General features: G+C 39.0%; 3 protein-coding genes across 5 annotated transcripts; 2 read left to right on the top strand and 1 right to left on the bottom strand.

Annotated features, from left to right (window-relative positions):
• The first annotated feature begins 12,991 nt into the window (after window positions 1-12,991).
• On the top strand, window positions 12,992-14,058 carry LOC108121518 (uncharacterized protein F13E9.13, mitochondrial). 3 transcript variants are annotated; one of them, XM_017235660.3, is made up of 4 exons: window positions 12,992-13,138; window positions 13,188-13,270; window positions 13,331-13,595; window positions 13,653-14,058. In XM_017235660.3, exons 1-4 carry the CDS (start codon window positions 13,063-13,065, stop codon window positions 13,997-13,999), a joined length of 771 nt encoding a protein of 256 aa, XP_017091149.2. In that variant the 5' UTR covers window positions 12,992-13,062; the 3' UTR covers window positions 14,000-14,058. The 3 variants fall into 3 exon arrangements, with proteins under 3 accessions (XP_017091149.2, XP_017091148.2, XP_017091150.2); XM_017235659.3 differs by having other exon boundaries at window positions 13,331-14,058; XM_017235661.3 differs by having other exon boundaries at window positions 12,997-13,138; window positions 13,220-13,270; window positions 13,331-14,058.
• A 27-nt stretch (window positions 14,059-14,085) lies between these two features.
• RhoGEF4 (Rho guanine nucleotide exchange factor 4) lies at window positions 14,086-16,410 on the bottom strand. Its single transcript, XM_017235658.3, has 4 exons — window positions 16,059-16,410; window positions 15,437-15,994; window positions 14,829-15,382; window positions 14,086-14,769 (listed from the first exon to the last, which is right to left on the bottom strand). Exons 1-4 carry the CDS (start codon window positions 16,195-16,197, stop codon window positions 14,086-14,088), a joined length of 1,935 nt encoding a protein of 644 aa, XP_017091147.1. The 5' UTR covers window positions 16,198-16,410.
• Window positions 16,411-16,518: 108 nt separating this feature from the next.
• Window positions 16,519-19,060, top strand: Rint1 (RAD50 interactor 1). Its single transcript, XM_017235587.3, has 5 exons — window positions 16,519-16,754; window positions 16,807-17,634; window positions 17,690-17,915; window positions 17,975-18,767; window positions 18,838-19,060. The coding sequence occupies exons 1-5, from the start codon at window positions 16,614-16,616 to the stop codon at window positions 19,022-19,024; spliced, it is 2,175 nt and encodes a 724-aa protein (XP_017091076.2). The 5' UTR covers window positions 16,519-16,613; the 3' UTR covers window positions 19,025-19,060.
• Window positions 19,061-19,305: the final 245 nt, after the last annotated feature.

The raw sequence follows: 19,305 nt of genomic DNA, 5'->3' as shown, positions 1-19,305 counted from the left end.
ACTGCTCCTGTGCTATTCTTAAAAGCGGGTCCTGTCCGCTTCCAGCCTGCTGATAAGAGCCTGTGATTGTGTTTGTGAGAGCGCCACATTAGAAAACTCAGAGAGAGCCAAAGAGAGTGAAAGCTTGGGGAGAGGTTAACGCGATGTTTTTTAAAGTTGGTTCACGACTTGTACAAAGCTCATATAAAGTTCAGCCGTTGGGTTTTTAAAATTTAAAATTTTAGATTTGTGTCTTAAATTTAAAATTAACTTAATAAATTTTAATTTTTTTGTCCTTTAATTTATTAGTACACGCGTGATAACTGAGCTCACATTACAAATAAATTAATACAACTGTAACATGTTTTAATGTAAAAAATGTTTCTAATATCGTTTCCATACCTTATTTCTATATTTTTTTAAATAATTTACATTGTTGAAACAATCCTTATCCAAATTGTTTCATCACCCGCCTATCCTTAGCTTTTTGTTATGAAGGAACTCCCTCCTGTTGCATATGTTTTTATGGCCCAAGACAGCCATGATCCAATAAGGCCTAGAAAGGAAACATAGAACTCTCAGTCATTCACGCAATTACACCTACCATTTATTTCCCAGCTCTCCGGCCGTCCATGAAGTTCAAGATGAAGGTTATCGGTAATCAGTGACAAAAACTCGAAAAGCTCGAAATTCAAGCTTTCTCTCTCTCTCTCTCTCTATTTCCAACACTTCTCTCCGCTAAACATGTTGCTTTTGTTCGCTCCGCCGTGCTCCATTTTGGTTTGTTTTTCTTCATTTTGTTTTCCACTATGGCGCCCCAAAAATTATGATGAGCTCTATCAAGGCGCTTAGCGTGCGCTGGCTTCCTTACTGCGTGGCCACTCCACTCGCAGCCCACTAGAAGCCACCATCCATTCAGCAGCTGCCATCCACCTGCACACCAAAAAAAACACACTGCTCGCAAAGAACTAACCAAAAAATTTATTGTACGAAGTTTAAAAAAAAAATAATTAAATAAGGACAAGGAGGATTATAGAATATATATTCTATAATTCATTCTATGTATTTATGTAAAGGCTACCGGAAAGGATGAGACATAATTCTTCTTTTAGTGTAAATTGCCATTTGTACGTCTGTCGGGTGGCCAAACTGAATTCATGCGATACGGAACGGAACGTAACGCATCGACATAGCCCGGGACCTAGAACCCCGCCTCTCACTTGGGTGACCCAATTTCATGCCTCCGCGTACTCGGCGCTCAGCAACGCAGAAAAGAGGACAGAAGGCAGCATCCCAGAAAGGAAACAACAGCAGCAATAGCAACGACAGGCCTTGTGTCCCGGATTGAAGGCATTTGCTGTTATGCCCACAGATTTGCAGTCATACCTTGGGCTTGATTGGCCCGGGACTTTGGTATTTGCTGGCAGAATGACAGGAGGGAGGGATGACTGGATGAGTGGAGGTGCGAATAGGACACATTTTTGCATCATGTGAAGGGAGGTGATTGATTGTTTGAATGCATCCGGGGATACGGCAGGCTTGAGGGCTTACCCTTGACAACCACATCAAAAATTAAGCTGCTTATACTAGCGACAATATGAAGAAGGCGAGAAAACGGTGGAGCAACTGAGATCCTGCCATAGCATGGAAGTAATGGGGTAAGTATGCCGTAACTAACTATTCTCGTTGCTCTCTTGGACTGTGAAAATGATAAAAGTTTTTTGCGTCTCCTCGACTTGCCAGCTATCTCTTCTTAATTTGAGTTGGACCAAAAGCAGCCAAAGTTGTTCGCTGTCAATGATGTGAACTTTTGAACTTTGATTGGTTGCCCCGCACAGTCCCACACACACATGGTCTTAGGAGAAGTACACCTTTAGAAGCCTTTAATTATAGGCTTCTTCTGGAACTACTTTGTTCGATAGAAGTTTTAATAACTTAATCAAGAGTTTCAAAGCGCATCTATGACTTTAAGTTAAAGTAAATCAAAAAAATATAAATAAGATTAGTGGAGTAAAGAGTAATTTTTGCATATCCAATTATTCCTCACAGTACCGTTGCTCAGATGCTTGATTAAAAATCCAAGTAAGCAAGAAAATTCCTTAAATCCCGAGCCACTTGAACCAACGATATCCGACAGGCACTTCGACAGAATGCATTTCCTAGCTTCATAAGATTGGAGGCAAAGACAAAAGTGAGGTGCATTTAAATTCCAGTCCCCAGCTCCCAGATAAGAAACTTAAGCCGGCTAGAAAGGAGGGATTGAATGGAAATTAAATGGGCAAACGACAAAGTGGCAGGGCGCCTGAAATGCCAGGTATTTTTAGACGGACCAAGTCAAGCGATACAAATCACTTTCACTAATTATTCCTTGGCACTGATGGCTTGCGAGTTATCTTAAGAGTCGTGGTTGGTCAATTGACGATGGCAAAAGACCATGCAAAAACAAAAAAGTGAAATAAGTAGAGGCACTATAAAGTTTGAAGTTCGATAAATTTATGTATGTATATTTAAGAGCTTCTAAGAGCATTGTATATCTTACTCACGTAACCATCACTGTTCGCAAGACACGAAATAGCGTCCAAATAAAATTAAAGTGAAATGAAATGAAAAAGCAGAGCACACATTTGCGCGTCACACGTTGCGGCAATGTTCGGCTGGCCAAGATTAAGTGAGGCGATAGTCGTGCAAAAGTCACCTAGCCTTGTCTGGGTCACCGGCCGCTCCCTGGCACAGTCTACCGTATATCAGTGTTGTTTCTTTTTCGGCTACTCAATGTCCACCTTTGAGGGTGCGCCATCCTAGCTGCCATTTGAGGTCACGAAACCCCCTGACACCATCCGTATACAGTCTCGTTCCGACTTCGCCATCAACTCTGTGGCTTAGTTTAATTAAAGTTCTCTTGAAAATTCGACATTCGCATTATAGCTCTGTCTGGGCTAGCTGTCAGCCGAAGCTGGAATTGAGTAATTTATTTTTCCCTGGGCAGCTGCAGCAACAAATTGTGCACACGTGGCGTATGCGTGTTATTTGGTTTTAATTGTTCATGCCGCGCTTGCAATTTTCTTTAACAGGCCCTCCAAGGTTGCTCCTTCGTGGAATAGCTCTTTTTTTTTATCCGAGAGTTCTATTTTGTGTCTTTATTTTTTTTAATTTGTGGTACTCCCGTTGTCTGCAAAGTTTTGTCACTTAAATCATTTGGCTGTAAAGCAGACGACATGAAAAAAAGTGCCAGGTAAACCCTGAGCAATTGTTAAAATTCCACGTGTTGAAGTTAAGAGTATAAAGGTGGTTTTATAAATGATTAAAAAGAATATTCAAGTTGTATATTGAAAGTGTATATTCTGCAGAACATTATTTCTTTAGAACAGTCTATCAAGAAATCTTTGAACGAGTACATCAAACTCCCTAACCTCTACCCCGTCAAGGACTGCCTAAAATTTTTTTATTTTTTTTTTGAAACACCGGGACCATGCCAGTAGTTTACACAACGAACACATTTTGAGGCTATTCCCAGTCATTTAACAATTTGCAGTGCCAGTCTGTTGACTCAGTTGCGTGTTGGGTCGATTACCCAAAACATCGCGGCTCCCCAATGATCGATGCGCCGGCGGTGTTGTCCCGTCTCGTCCGCAAGTTATGACCACCGATAGAGGGCCACGCACGAATATGGCGGTGCCCTTGTGTTTTAGCGGGGATGTTGGGTCGTGGCTCGCATGGAAATTGGTAATATTCACTTAATTTATTTACTAATTGAATTTACACTAGCTAATGAAATCGCTCAAATGCCAAATAAAATGGTGAATTTATCAAATTCTATCACGCGCCTTCCGGCCGCCTAAAGCGCCGCCAGCGAGGCGCATGACTAATGGCAAATCAAAGTCAAAATGTGGCCAAAATATTTAAAATGCTAATTTATAAAACGGTCGTCGCTGATTTGACAATGCAGCTGGACGAAGCACAGTATTAGGTGTGAAAAAGAGCATAATTTACGTGAAGGTAAATGGAAACCTCGTTTTTCAGGAGTGAAATCGGAATTTCTCACGGGGATTAGTCTTATGGCCAACGAATGTCGGGAAGTTGATGTCTAATGTGCCAGTGACAGGAAACAAATATAGAAGAATCCTGGGCCGACTCAGAAAACTTTCCAATTAGACCCATATAAAGTTTCGCCAAACGCCTGTTAAATAATTCCATTGTTTTTCCATGTTTGCTTGTCTATCAAGTGCTGCTGATTGGTCTTGACTTTATGGAGCCATTGTTATTGCACTTCATATTCTATTTGATTCACTTGCAACTCGGCTTAATTAGTGAGAATCTGAGAACCTTTCCTTTATAGCCAGGCCAACTTTCATCATAATTTTGTCCAGTAGTTATATATTTCTTTGGCCTTGTCAAGAAGTTTTCTCGATCACCGTAATAAAAATAAATATAAATTATGTAATACTAATACATTAAATGATATCGGATTTTATACGATCCGATCCAAATCTTTTAAAGTCATTCAAAAGTTAAAACTAATTTTAAAGTTTTTAATTAAAATATAACCATTTCTACTTTTTTCCAAGGGTATTTTATTGGCCATTCGGACGGATAACTTTTCTTTCGGTGTGCTTATCCCGAGCCCAGTTGGTTCTGCTAATTAAAAACAAGAGGGCCCTATGTGGGGACTTTTGCAAAGGGGATATCCTACCCATTATGTTTTCTGTTTACCTCACCTAAGGTATAAAGGTACGTGGTATAAAGGCAAACACGAAAAACAATTTGTTGCAACTACAAGCTGAACAAAATTGAGTTTAGCGTCTACGGTGTGATACACATGTGTACCGACACCAAAGGACATGGGAACTTTGCGATGGAAATGCGAAAGGACGGCCGGCTCAGATTATAAGTTATATATTTATGTTGTTTGCTAAACAGGTAAAGAGATTTCACTCCAACCTCGGATGGGTGTTTAAGTCACATCAGTCTTGGAAGAACTGGAAATAGGATAATTTTTTCGACCAAAATCCATGATGGCCAATCAGTTGCCGAAAAAAAATTCAATACTATTGCACATTTTTATGAAAAAATGTACAACTGAAACTCATAAAAATAGACCCGCAGGCTTCATGTCCTATACAATGCCAACGGAAAACAAAAAATGATTTTAGCATATTGTAAACAGGACAAAGACCAATTGTTACAAGTACAAAAAAGACTCATAAACACACGTTGTAGCAAACGATAACAATGCGAGCAAAACAAATAAATAGGGACAATGAAATGGGTGGGTGTTTCACGGGTAGAAAGTGTTGCTTTAGTTGTAAGTGTTGGGGGCTTTTGGAGGCGTTCGGGATCATGGGCGTCGTCGAATGAAGAATAGCACCCTGTGATAATTGATATTCTGTCGCACACAGCGATAGACCGACGCTGTTTTCGCAAAGCGCCGGCAATCATACATGGGCACGAGCCACCTCCAACTCGTAGCCATATCCACCTTCTTCTTCTCTAAGATAGCCCATCCCCACTATATTATTCTTCTCGGACTTTCCTTTGTGCTTTCCCCACGCAACAAATGAAACTCAGGGGCAATGTAATGAAGTGCCTTCAGGTACTATGGAAGCTGCAAAAACAGTTCAAATGGGAAGCTTTTCATTCGGCTGACAACATTGAAGGCGGATTTCCCCAGTTTCGGTTTCCACCCGATGTCGCCAATTCCAGCAACCATACCCATTTTTGCTGGTCATGTTTCCATGTCTATGGCGACGATAACGCTTGCCATTGTTACGCCAAAGTGTCATAATTGTTTTTGTTACCTTCTTTCCATTTATGTAAGTGTCACATCGTGAGTTCTTTGTTTTCAATGGACCTTAGTTTCAAATTAAGAAGCAGAAGTTTTGGATAAAGAATAATTTCTTAACTAAAAAAAATGGCAAAGATATAGCCTACACTATGGGCCATATAGGGGCTCCACGCATTTTTGAAGGGGACCCGCCACAAAATTTAACAAAAAATCTTAAAATCTTTTTGTTTCTAGATTTTGATGCAGATTTAGGTAGAATCATTGTACGAATCGTTTAAGGTATTCCGCTCAAGAATCGGATGAATATTGGCAAAGATATAGCTCACACTATGGGCCATATAGGGACTCCATGCATTTTTGATGGGGACCTTCCAGAAAATTTGACTAAAATCTTAAAATTTATTTGTTTCTAGATTTTGATGCAGATTTGTGTAGAATCGTTGTACGAATCGTTTAAGGTATTCCGCTCAAGAATCGGATGAATATTGGCAAAGACATAGCTCACACTATGGGCCATATAGGGGCTCCATGCATTTTTGATGGGGACCTTCCAGAAAATTTGATTAAACTTCTAAAAATTTATTTTTTGCAAGATTTTAATGCAGATTTATGTAGAATCGTTGTAAGAATCGTTTAAGGTATTCCGCCTAAGAATCGGATAAATATTGACAAAGATATAGCCTACACTATGAGCCATATAGGGGCTCCATGCATTTTTGAAGGGGACCCTCCAGAAAATTTGACTAAAAATCTTAAAATTTATTTGTATCTAGATTTTGATGCAGATTTATGTAGAATCATTGTACGAATCGTTTAAGGTATTCCGCTCAAGAATCGGATGAATATTGCCAAAGATATAGCCTACACTATGAGCCATATAGGGGCTCCATGCATTTTTGAAGGGGACCCTCCACAAAATATGACAAAAAATCTTAAAATTTATTTGTTTCTAGATTTTGATGCAGATTTATGTAGAATCGTTGTACGAATCGTTTAAAGTATTCCGCTTAAGAATCGGATGAATATTTCCAAAGATATAGCCTACACTATGGGCAATATAGGGGCTCCATGCAATTTGGAAGGGGACCCTCCACCAAATTTGACAAAAAATCTTAAAATTTATTTGTTTCTAGATTTTGATGCAGATTTATGTAGAATCATTGTACGAATCGTTTAAGGTATTCCGCTCAAGAATCGGATGAATATTGCCAAAGATATAGCCTACACTATGAGCCATATAGGGGCTCCATGCATTTTTGAAGGGGACCCTCCAGAAAATTTGACTAAAAATCTTAAAATTTATTTGTATCTAGATTTTGATGCAGATTTATGTAGAATCATTGTACGAATCGTTTAAGGTATTCCTATATTCCTATTCCTATATTTGTTTCTATATTTTGATGCAGATTTACATAGAATCGTTGTACGAATCGTTTAAAGTATTCCGCTTAAGAATCGGATGAATATTGCCAAAGATATAGCCTACACTATGAGCCATATAGGGGCTCCACGCATTTTGGAAGGGGACCCTCCAGAAAATTTGACTAAAAATCTTAAAATTTATTTGTTTCTAGATTTTGATGCAGATTTGTGTAGAATCGTTGTACGAATCGTTTAAGGTATTCCGCTCAAGAATCGGATGAATATTGGCAAAGACATAGCTCACACTATGGGCCATATAGGGGCTCCATGCATTTTTGATGGGGACCTTCCAGAAAATTTGATTAAACTTCTAAAAATTTATTTTTTGCAAGATTTTAATGCAGATTTATGTAAAATCGTTGTAAGAATCGTTTAAGGTATTCCGCCTAAGAATCGGATAAATATTGACAAAGATATAGCCTACACTATGAGCCATATAGGGGCTCTATGGGCCATATAGCGGCTTCATGCATTTTTGAAGCGGACCCTCCAGAAAATTTGACAAAAATCTTAAAATGTATTTGTTTCTAGATTTTGATGCAGATTTATGTAGAATCATTGTACGAATCGTTTAAGGTATTCTGCTCAAGAATCGGATGAATATTGGCAAAGATATAGCCTACACTATGGGCAATATAGGGGCTCCATGCATTTTGGAAGGGGACCCTCCACAAAATTTGACAAAAAATCTTAAAATTTATTTGTTTCTAGATTTTGATGCAGATTTATGTAGAATCATTGTACGAATCGTTTAAGGTATTCCGCTCAAGAATCGGATGAATATTGCCAAAGATATAGCCTACACTATGAGCCATATAGGGGCTCCATGCATTTTTGAAGGGGACCCTCCAGAAAATTTGACTAAAAATCTTAAAATTTATTTGTATCTAGATTTTGATGCAGATTTATGTAGAATCATTGTACGAATCGTTTAAGGTATTCCGCTCAAGAATCGGATGAATATTGCCAAAGATATAGCCTACACTATGAGCCATATAGGGGCTCCATGCATTTTTGAAGGGGACCCTCCACAAAATATGACAAAAAATCTTAAAATTTATTTGTTTCTAGATTTTGATGCAGATTTATGTAGAATCGTTGTACGAATCGTTTAAGGTATTCCGCTCAAGAATCGGATGACTATTGCCAAAGATATAGCCTTCGTTACGGCCCATAAAGGGACTCCATGCATTTTTGAAGGGGACCCTCCAGAAAATTTGACTAAAAATCTTAAAATTTATTTGTTTCTAGATTTTGATGCAGATTTATGTAGAATCGTTGTACGAATCGTTTAAGGTATTCCGCTCAAGAATCGGATGAATATTGCCAAAGATATAGCCTTCGTTACGGGCCATATAGGGGCTCCATGCATTTTGGAAGGGGACCCTCCAGAAAATTTGACTAAAAATCTTAAAATTTATTTGTTTCTAGATTTTGATGCAGATTTATGTAGAATCGTTGTACGAATCGTTTAAGGTATTCCGCTCAAGAATCGGATGACTATTGCCAAAGATATAGCCTTCGTTACGGGCCATAAAGGGGTTCCATGCATTTTTGAAGGGGACCCTCCAGAAAATTTGACTAAAAATCTTAAAATTTATTTGTTTCTAGATTTTGATGCAGATTTATGTAGAATCGTTGTACGAATCGTTTAAGGTATTCCGCTCAAGAATCGGATGAATATTGCCAAAGATGTAGCCTACACTATGAGCCATATAGGGGCTCCATGCATTTTTGAAGGGGACCCTCCAGAAAATTTGACTAAAAATCTTAAAATTTATTTGTTTCTAGATTTCGATGCAGATTTATGTAGAATCGTTGTACGAATCGTTTAAGGTATTCCGCTCAAGAATCGGATGAATATTGCCAAAGATATAGCCTACACTATGAGCCATATAGGGGCTCCATGCATTTTTGAAGGGGACCCTCCAGAAAATTTGACTAAAAATCTTAAAATTTATTTGTTTCTAGATTTTGATGCAGATTTATGTAGAATCGTTGTAAGAATCGTTTAAGGTATTCCGCCTAAGAATCGGATAAATATTGACAAAGATATAGCCTACACTATGAGCCATATAGGGGCTCTATGGGCCATATAGCGGTATTCCGCTCAAGAATCGGATTAATATTGCCAAAGATATAGCCTACACTATGAGCCATATAGGGGCTCCATGCATTTTTGAAGGGGACCCTCCAGAAAATTTGACTAAAAATCTTAAAATTTATTTGTATCTAGATTTTGATGCAGATTTATGTAGAATCGTTGTACGAATCGTTTAAGGTATTCCGCTCAAGAATCGGATGACTATTGCCAAAGATATAGCCTTCGTTACGGGCCATATAGGGGCTCCATGCATTTTGGAAGGGGACCCTCCAGAAAATTTGACTAAGAATCTTAAAATTTATTTGTTTCTAGATTTTGATGCAGATTTATGTAGAATCGTTGTACGAATCGTTTAAGGTATTCGTCTCAAGAATCGGATGAATATTGCCAAAGATATAGCCTACACTATGAGCCATATAGGGGCTCCATGCATTTTTGAAGGGGACCCTCCACAAAATTTGACTAAAAATCTTAAAATTTATTTTTTTTCTAGATTTTAATGCAGATTTATGTAGAATCGTTGTACGAATCGTTTAAGGTATTCCGCTCAAGAATCGGATGAATATTGCCAAAGATATAGCCTACACTATGAGCCATATAGGGGCTCCATGCATTTTTGAAGGGGACCCTCCAGAAAATTTGACTAAAAATCTTAAAATTTATTTGTTTCTAGATTTTGATGCAGATTTATGTAGAATCGTTGTACGAATCGTTTAAGGTATTCCGCTCAAGAATCGGATGAATATTGCCAAAGATATAGCCTACACTATGAGCCATATAGGGGCTCCATGCATTTTTGAAGGGGACCCTCCAGAAAATTTGACTGAAAATCTTAAAATTTATTTGTTTCTAGATTTTGATGCAGATTTATGTAGAATCGTTGTACGAATCGTTTAAGGTATTCCGCTCAAGAATCTGATGACTATTGCCAAAGATATAGCCTTCGTTACGGGCCATATAGGGGCTCCATGCATTTTTGAAGGGGACCCTCCAGAAAATTTGACTGAAAATCTTAAAATTTATTTGTTTCTAGATTTTGATGCAGATTTATGAAGAACCATTGTACGAATCGTTTAAGGTATTCCGCTCAAGAATCGGATGAATATTGCCAAAGATGTAGCCTACACTATGAGCCATATAGGGGCTCCATGCATTTTTGAAGGGGACCCTCCAGAAAATTTGACTAAAAATCTTAAAATTTATTTGTTTCTAGATTTTGATGCAGATTTATGTTAAGGGGGACCCTCCAGAAAATTTGACTAAAAATCTTAAAATTTATTTGTTTCTAGATTTTGATGCAGATTTATGTAGAATCGTTGTACGAATCGTTTAAGGTATTCGGCTCAAGAATCGGATGAATATTGCCAAAGATATAGCCTACACTATGAGCCATATAGGGGCTCCATGCATTTTTGAAGGGGACCCTCCAGAAAATTTGACTAAAAATCTTAAAATTTATTTGTTTCTAGATTTTGATGCAGATTTATGCAGAATCGTTGTACGAATCGTTTAAGGTATTCCGCTCAAGAATCGGATGAATATTGGCAAAGATATAGCCTACACTATGAGCCATATAGGGGATCCATGCATTTTTGAAGGGGACCCACCAGAAAATTTGACTAAAAATCTTAAAATTTATTTGTTTCTAGATTTTGATGCAGATTTATGTAGAATCGTTGTACGAATCGTTTAAGGTATTCCGCTCAAGAATCGGATGAATATTGCCAAAGATATAGCCTACACTATGAGCCATATAGGGGCTCTATGCATTTTTGAAGGGGACCCTCCAGAAAATTTGACTAAAAATCTTAAAATTTATTTTTTTCTAGATTTTGATGCAGATTTATGTAGAATCATTGTACGAATCGTTTAAGGTATTCCGCTCAAGAATCGGATGACTATTGCCAAAGATATAGCCTTCGTTACGGGCCATATAGGGGCTCCATGCATTTTGGAAGGCGACCCTCCAGAAAATTTGACTAAAAATCTTAAAATTTATTTGTTTCTAGATTTTGATGCAGATTTATGTAGAATCGTTGTACGAATCGTTTAAGGTATTCGGCTCAAGAATCGGATGAATATTGCCAAAGATATAGCCTACACTATGAGCCATATAGGGGCTCCATGCATTTTTGAAGGGGACCCTCCAGAAAATTTAACTAAAAATCTTAAAATTTGTTTCTAGATTTTGATGCAGATTTATGTAGAATCGTTGTACGAATCGTTTAAGGTATTCGGCTCAAGAATCGGATGAATATTGCCAAAGATATAGCCTACACTATGAGCCATATAGGGGCTCCATGCATTTTTGAAGGGGACCCTCCAGAAAATTTAACTAAAAATCTTAAAATTTGTTTCTAGATTTTGATGCAGATTTATGTAGAATCGTTGTACGAATCGTTTAAGGTATTCCGCTCAAGAATCTGATGAATATTGCCAAAGATATAGCCTACACTATGAGCCATATAGGGGCTCCATGTGTTTTTGAAGAGGACCCTCCAGAAAATTTGACTAAAAATCTTAAAATTTATTTGTTTCTTGATTTTGATGCAGATTTATGTAGAATCGTTGTACGAATCGTTTAAGGTATTCGTCTCAAGAATCGGATGAATATTGCCAAAGATATAGCCTACACTATGAGCCATATAGGGGCTCTATGCATTTTTGAAGGGGATTTATTTGTTTATCTTAAAATTTATTTGTTTCTTGATTTTGATGCAGATTTATGTAGAATCGTTGTACGAATCGTTTAAGGTATTCGTCTCAAGAATCGGATGAATATTGCCAAAGATATAGCCTACACTATGAGCCATATAGGGGCTCTATGCATTTTTGAAGGGGACCCTCCAGAAAATTTGACTAAAAATCTTAAAATTTATTTGTTTCTAGATTTTGATGCAGATTTATGTAGAATCGTTGTACGAATCGTTTAATGTATTCCGCTCAAGAATCGGATGAATATTGCCAAAGATATAGCCTTCGTTACGGGCCATATAGGGGCTCTATGCATTTTTGAAGGGGACCCTCCACAAAAATTGACTAAAAATCTTAAAATTTTTTTGTATCTAGATTTTGATGCAGATTTATGTAGAATCATTGTACGAATCGTTTAAGGTGCATGCATTTTTGAAGGGAGACTCCAGAAAATTTGACTAAAAATCTTAAAATATATTTGTTTCTAGATTTTGATGCAGATTTATGTAGAATCATATTACTAATCGTTTAAGATATTCCGCTCAAGAATCGGATGAATATTGGCAAAGATATAGCCTACACTATGAGCCATATAGGGGCTAAATGCATTTTTGATGGGGACCTTCCAGAAAATTTGATTAAAAATCTAAAAATTTATTTGTTTCTAGATTTTAATGCAGATTTATGTAGAATCGTTGTAAGAATCGTTTAAGGTATTCCGCCTAAGAATCGGATGAATATTGGCAAAGATATAGCTTACACTATGAGCCATATAGGGGCTCCATGCATTTTTGAAGGGGACCCTCCAGAAAATTTGACTAAAAATCTTAAAATTTATTTTTTTCTAGATTTTTAGAAATCTAGATTTTTTATTTTTTCTAGACAAATTTAAAGAATACAAACATATGTATGGTATCTTAATCTACGAAACATGCTTTTTTATATTTAAAAGATTTCATAGAATTTAATTAATTTTTATTATTTATAATCAATATTAATCCATCCCTGGCGCTAATCAGCTGTTTTCCCGAAAACGATTTTATCGTGTTAATTTTGGATTATTTTTTCACATAAATAAAATATGCAACGGTTTGTGAGGGTATTTGGCCCAAAAACGTGCAAAGTTATTGGCATGATTCACGTAGATGCGCTGCCAGGTGAGGAACCTTTAATTTAAAATTCCTTTAAAACAAAAAACAACATCAGGAACTCCCCGTTATGGCGGAAACTGGAAGCAGACTATTGAAAAGGCAATCTTTGAGGCGAATCTTTACAAAAAACACCAACTGGTAAGAAACAAGGTTTGAATTAATATTTACATTCAATTTTGACTTAACATTTATTTACAGGACGCCGTATTAATTGAGAACATGCACGATATTCCCTATGTACCGGAGCGGCTTCTTGGAGCGGAAATAGTGACTTGCATGACGCGACTAGCAAGGGAAGTACGAGTTGTTATACCGAAGGAGACCCCTTGTGGTGTCCAAGTCCTAGCCTGTGGAAATAAGCAAGCGTTGGCTATAGCCAAAGCCAGTCAGCTACAATTTATACGCTGCGAGGGATTCATTTTCGGTCACGTGGCAGACGAAGGATACACGGATGCCTGTGCCGGTGATTTGATGCGGTATAGGAATCTTATCGATGCCAAGGATGTGCTTGTTTTTACAGATCTGAAAAAAAAGCATAGTTCTCATGCCGTAACAGCTGATGTCAGCCTACTCGAGACATCTCATGCAGCCGAATTTTTTATGACCGATGGCATTATTATCACGGGCACAGCGACTGGCCATCCAGCCAGCCCAGAAGATCTCCAACATTTATCTGGTAAAGTAAAGGTTCCTCTGATCATCGGGTCTGGAGTTACTAAGAATAACATTAAAAGTTACTATAAAGATGCCCATGCCGTCATAATTGGTTCCCATTTTAAGAAAAACGGCAACTGGATGGAAGAAATCAATGACCAAACTGTTGAAGATTTCATGCGCGAAGTTTGTAATCTGAGAAACACCAGTTAATTTAGTTATTATTGTTTTTATTAGCGAAGATGATAATCGAGTAAACAATGAATACCTTATACGATTTAAATTTATGTTATCTAGTTCTAGAATAGATTAGCAAAAAAATCATAGATCCGGTCACGCAATGAATTAGTTTTGGGGGCTTCGTCGCTTGCGAAACAATTTGATTGGACGGTAAACGTCGAAATTGGTCCCACGTCATCGAATTTTACCCTCTTTTTTTGTGGGGGTGAGAAAAGATCCTCTTCGCTCCTCCCGTTAGCAGGAGTCTGGAATTTTGCGGGAAACAAGTTCTCCCCGTTAAAGATATCTTCACGCCTCACAACTGTGGGTATGGTATTGTCCACATTGTGAGCTCTAAAGTAGGACTTAGAATCTGACAAGCGGTTAGAAAAGGCGTAGCTGGGATCATGATCGTTATTGTTTGCCGGCCCGTTGTTCCTTTTGAGAATGCCCCGCACATTGCTCTCCTTTTCACTCGTGGCAATCTTTTTGTATAGCCGTGATATGCGATTTTGCTTGTACTCTGTCAGACTTACCGGTGGATAACGCATTTGAACAGCAACGGGAGGTGGTGGTGGTGGTTTTGGAATTGCCAAGTTTTTTGCCGTCAAAGATCTGCTCAATTTATCAGCTTTTGGGTTTGAATTTTGAGGTTTCATAATAGTGTTAGGAAGCTTGCGCTTGCGCGAAAAGCACGCAGGTTCCTCAGCTTCCTCCTCTGAATCTGTAGTGCGATTTTTATTGCGAAAAACAGACTCATAATCCTGAAGAAAATAAAATAGTTTAAATATATATATATTAATAAAACTTTTTAAAAACGTACGCTTTTGCGTTTGTTGGGGCTTAGTATGTAATCGGTTCCAAACTTTTTCATGTCCTTCTTGCGAATCGGAGTCCGTTTGCTTGAATCCTTGCGCAAAGTCTTACGGCACTGAACATGCAGATCAATTGCATCTCGAATAAAACCCACCCAAGTACGAGAAAGTTGCACATCTCCGCTGCCAAATATTATTCCATCGCTCTGGCACGTCAACTTAAAATTACCAGGCAGCATCTCAAAAACTTTGCACTTTTTCAGAGGGAAAATGCAGCAGCACTCTAAGGAGTTTTCCACTACCGTGTTCGGGCTCCGTTCCTTGAGCATCTTACAGTACATGAATATGTCTGACATTAGTACGCAATAGCGCTTGATTTCCGTTCCCTTGTGGGTGATCTTTTGCAGAACTCCTTCTTTAATGACTCGTCGGGAAGGCTTAACAATGTTAGGAGTGCGATTGACCAAGGAGTTCTGCAAATGAATAAGATACTGAGTGATCTCCTGCTCCTCCACGCAAGTATTGATATGTGTAGCTGTGGCTTCAATCTCCTTAACAGATTCTAAAAGGAAAAATATTTAAAATCTATGCCAGGGTGAATGGATGTGAAACTTACCCTTAAGTAGCTTGTAGTCTGCATCCGCAGGGCTGGTGTACAGCAGAACCTGCTCAAGAAGCAGCTTATACCGAGGCACTCGCTGTATTGGCACAATCATCAGCGAGTTCAGCTTACGCTGCACTTCTGGACGACTCTCGGTCTGCTCCAGAAACTTTCTAAACACTGGATTCTTACTTATTAGATCCTGTATAGCCAACATGGCTCCACGGTAGTCAAATGCATAAACCGAATACAACTTAAAAAATGGAGCCATTTTAAGGAATGCTTGAGCCACATTTTCCATGTTAGCCTCCAATTCCTTCAGAAACTCGCCATTCAGATTGTAAATCATTTCTATCTGGCCAAAAAGAAGAGTGTGGTTGGAGCTATCTATGATAGCCTGCTCCTTCAACGGTCGCACAAAAAAATTGACAAGAAGTTCGAGCTGCTCTAGATATGATTTTTCCGACGAGATGATCTCCTGGATGGCCTGTAATCGAAAACCAAGTCGTTTTCCAGACTCAGGGTTAGGCGAACCAATGGGACTGCTATTATTGCTGTCCAACATAGAGCAAACTGCCGAAAAAATTGGAATTCTCAATTAGAATTTAACGCCTAGCGTCCCTTATAATTTTCTCACCTTTCTTGCGAGACTTAGCTGTGAGAAGATTCCTCTCCTGAAGCACCTGGCGCAGCTCCCGGCTAAAGCTAAGCGGCGTTTGTGGAGAAGGGACAAAGCCTTTTGAAGGGATACAACTTTTCTGCCTAGGTGTGTACATTTTATTGATGAGCTTGTGCTTGTTATATTTGCAGCAAAAGGGACGCCAACACCTGTCTATTTAAACAACGCCCGCTTCTAGGATTTTTTGCATCCCTGGGTTATCGGGACCGATATACTGGTGTTACCATATTGGCAACTGGGTGTTGATTTCGAATTTATGAATTATTATAATCCCTATTGCAAATTATTTATAAATTATATCCATAAAAAAATTTTTTTAATTGTTCTAACCAAAATCAATATGAATATTGATTTTGAAAAAAAATATATGAACAGATCTATCTTTTACCTCGAATTTGGTATAGCAATATTAGCATAAGCTGGTCCCATTGTAAAACTATTTATTTTTATACGTGGTTCGTGGGCCCGATTGGTTTTTATTTTGAATGTAGTTTAAGCTTTTCCGGCTCTAAAATGCATGCAAAATTAAGCGAGATGGAACTGCGAATCGTAGCCCGGCTGAACGAGGAGATCGGAAAGGACGGTAACCGATTAAATCGCGCCAGTCGCATAGCCACTTATTACAAGGAGCGTCTTCAGGCCATTTCCCAGACGGTACCAGAATTTGATTTATAAAAATACGAATTTAATAATGAATTACCTACAGCTCGACTATGAAGATGTTCAGAACGTTTCTTGCTACAAATCTGCCTTCCAATGCCAACAACAAGTATGCGAGAGTATTGACTTTGAGCTGGAGAAACTGGCCCAGTTTGGGGCTAAACTAAAACGAAAACTGCAGGAGTGTCAGCCCGCCATGGAAAAAGTAGCTGCCGATTTGGACCAAGTTCGTCATATGCAGAGATTAACGCAGTATCTTCGTTTGGTCCAAGACATCCAGGAAATCAGTGTTGCGCTGGGAAACACAATAAATGGCAAGGACGAGGCAAAGTTAGTCAATATTTACCTTACGCTTTTTGAGGGTAACGACTGCGAACACAGTGTGGTGGGACGCCTGCATTCCCTACAGGCGAAATCCCTTAAATCCTTTGCCGAACGCACTGCCATATACTGGCATAAGCTCCTGATGACGCGACTTTCTAGCGAATTTGAAATAGTGCTAAAAAATATGCGCTGGGCGCATTTAAATCAGCAACCCCTTAACTACTCCCCCACCCGAGACACTGCCAAGGCCCAGCTACTGGCAGAATATATGTTCCTCATCAAGTCTCCAGCAGAAGAACAAGCACCATTGCAGAGCATCACGCCCAGTATCGTTTGTCCACCCATCAGTCAGGTAGTGCAGCTTTTGCTAGCACCTTATCGCCAGCGTTTTTTGTTTCACTTTACCGGAACCCGGCAAACAAATCGATTAGACAAACCCGAGTGGTTCTATACGCAGATTCTCAACTGGGGAAAGGAGACGCACTTTTTCGTAGGCAAGACATTCCAGCCGGCTGCAATAAAGGCTGGAAAATTGGACTACAATATAAGGGTATCTTATTATTGAGATTAATCATTGTAACTTATTTAACTTAAGACACTTACAGCTCGAATTTATGCGGGGCCTGGTTCAGTTAACCATTGAAAAGATGGTAGTGGATATTGAACAGATCGCTCAAGACGAGATACTCTTCGCACATCTTCTAGACGAGACTTTATCGTTCGAGGCCGAGCTTCGCGAGACGTTCGGTTATCCCGCAAGTTTTCCCAGCGCCATTTCCGTAATCACACAGCCCATTTATTTGCTTCGCTGGATTTCGCTTGAAGAACGCTGTGAGATAGGGTGTCACTGTCCTCCAATACACTTATTAGTTAATCTTCTCTCTGTGCAGTTTGTGCGGAAAAATTGGATGATATTCTTCAGGCAGAGTCACCCTTCCAGTTAATAGATCCCAATACATTTGAAGACGATCTTAAGATTCCCAGATGTGCGGACCAATTTATGCGACTCTTGGACGCTATAAAAGATCGATATTATGGACTCATACAGCCGGGCCACCAGCTTCAATTCCTGCAACTGCAACTGGAGCTGATCGATAGCTTTCGACGAAGATTAGTGCAGCTACACAGCAGTGGAGCAGTGCCAAGCATTCCTGTGCTGAATGCCATTAATTACTTGGTAATGGTGCTACGTGAATGGGGCGAAAACGTTCACTATCTTCATCTCCATTCGGCACTGGCGGGTCCCAATGCCCCGGAGATAAATTCTGTGTTTGAGCACTCTGTCGCAGAATTGGAACATTGGACACACCAATTAATGCGAAATCTGGCCACAAAAGCCACCAACGAAATGAAAGCAAAATCGATGAGCTATCGCCATGATGCTTGGCCCACGATGCCAGAGCAAAATAGCAAAGAGCCTTTTATTCTTTCTCCTAGTGGCGGGGAAATGTTTCAAGTGGTGGTCACCCTGCTTCATAACCTAGAGCGTGAACTCTCTTCCAATCTTTTTAACCAAACCCTCCGTTTAATAGCCCATCAAATCGATGACTTCATTCTTGAGAGCATGGTCATGAACACCAAGTTTGCACCAGCGGGGGCGGCGCAATTTAATTACGACATGACGCGCAACTTATTTGCGCTCTTTGGTCAGTATACTCGTCGACCGGAGCTGCTTTTTAAGAGGTGAGTCACCCCGAAACATGCGACTGCATAGTAAAACTAAATTTGACACCTTTCACTCTTTGTTCGTCAGAATTCACGACGCCAGCAAACTGTTGACGGCGGCGCGAGGAACGGCTTTGTTGTTACTAGAGACGCTCCGAAGTAATCAGTCGGCGGAGGAGAAAACGAAACCATTGCGGGAGCTGAAGGTGCTTAGCATGGACAGCAAGCAGTGCATCGAAATTCTTGAGCGGCGCATGGACATTAAAATGTTTTAAAAAAAAACTTTTGCAAAATTACAGTTACACATAAAATTTTTGTTTTTATTGGGATATAGGAATTTTCATCGCCAGCTCTTTGCTTAATTAAACAAATGATAAAACATAAATACACAGGCTGTTCGTCTAACACAATATCGTGTTTGAATAATCAAAATTTAACAAAATTCAGTTTATGTAATTTTTATTTGCAAGGAAGGCATGTTTAAGGTATACTAATCCAGGCGATATATTACATATTTCATCACTTCATTACACTAAAATACAATTGTACTCGTGTA

The sequence above is a fragment of the Drosophila bipectinata genome, chromosome 3L (assembly GCF_030179905.1).
Source record: "Drosophila bipectinata strain 14024-0381.07 chromosome 3L, DbipHiC1v2, whole genome shotgun sequence".
Lineage (NCBI taxonomy): Eukaryota > Metazoa > Arthropoda > Insecta > Diptera > Drosophilidae > Drosophila > Drosophila bipectinata.
The sequence above is the reverse complement of the archived record's forward strand: the minus strand, read 5'-3'. Positions and strand labels throughout refer to the sequence as shown.

What these genes read in the sequence shown, in the direction of transcription:
- LOC108121518 (XM_017235659.3), top strand. Translation starts at nt 13,063, where the DNA reads ATGCAACGGTTTGTGAGGGTATTTGGCCCAAAAACGTGCAAAGTTATT. An exon ending in TCACGTAGATGCGCTGCCAG is followed by an intron (nt 13,139 to 13,187) that starts GTGAGGAACCTT and finishes AAACAACATCAG; the next exon opens with GAACTCCCCGTTATGGCGGA. An exon ending in TTTACAAAAAACACCAACTG is followed by an intron (nt 13,271 to 13,330) that starts GTAAGAAACAAG and finishes ATTTATTTACAG; the next exon opens with GACGCCGTATTAATTGAGAA.
- RhoGEF4 (XM_017235658.3), bottom strand. Translation starts at nt 16,197, where the DNA reads ATGTACACACCTAGGCAGAAAAGTTGTATCCCTTCAAAAGGCTTTGTC. An exon ending in AGCTAAGTCTCGCAAGAAAG is followed by an intron (nt 15,995 to 16,058) that starts GTGAGAAAATTA and finishes TTTTTTCGGCAG; the next exon opens with TTTGCTCTATGTTGGACAGC. An exon ending in AGACTACAAGCTACTTAAGG is followed by an intron (nt 15,383 to 15,436) that starts GTAAGTTTCACA and finishes TTTTCCTTTTAG; the next exon opens with AATCTGTTAAGGAGATTGAA.
- Rint1 (XM_017235587.3), top strand. Translation starts at nt 16,614, where the DNA reads ATGCATGCAAAATTAAGCGAGATGGAACTGCGAATCGTAGCCCGGCTG. An exon ending in AATTGGACTACAATATAAGG is followed by an intron (nt 17,635 to 17,689) that starts GTATCTTATTAT and finishes AGACACTTACAG; the next exon opens with CTCGAATTTATGCGGGGCCT. An exon ending in GATTTCGCTTGAAGAACGCT is followed by an intron (nt 17,916 to 17,974) that starts GTGAGATAGGGT and finishes CTCTCTGTGCAG; the next exon opens with TTTGTGCGGAAAAATTGGAT.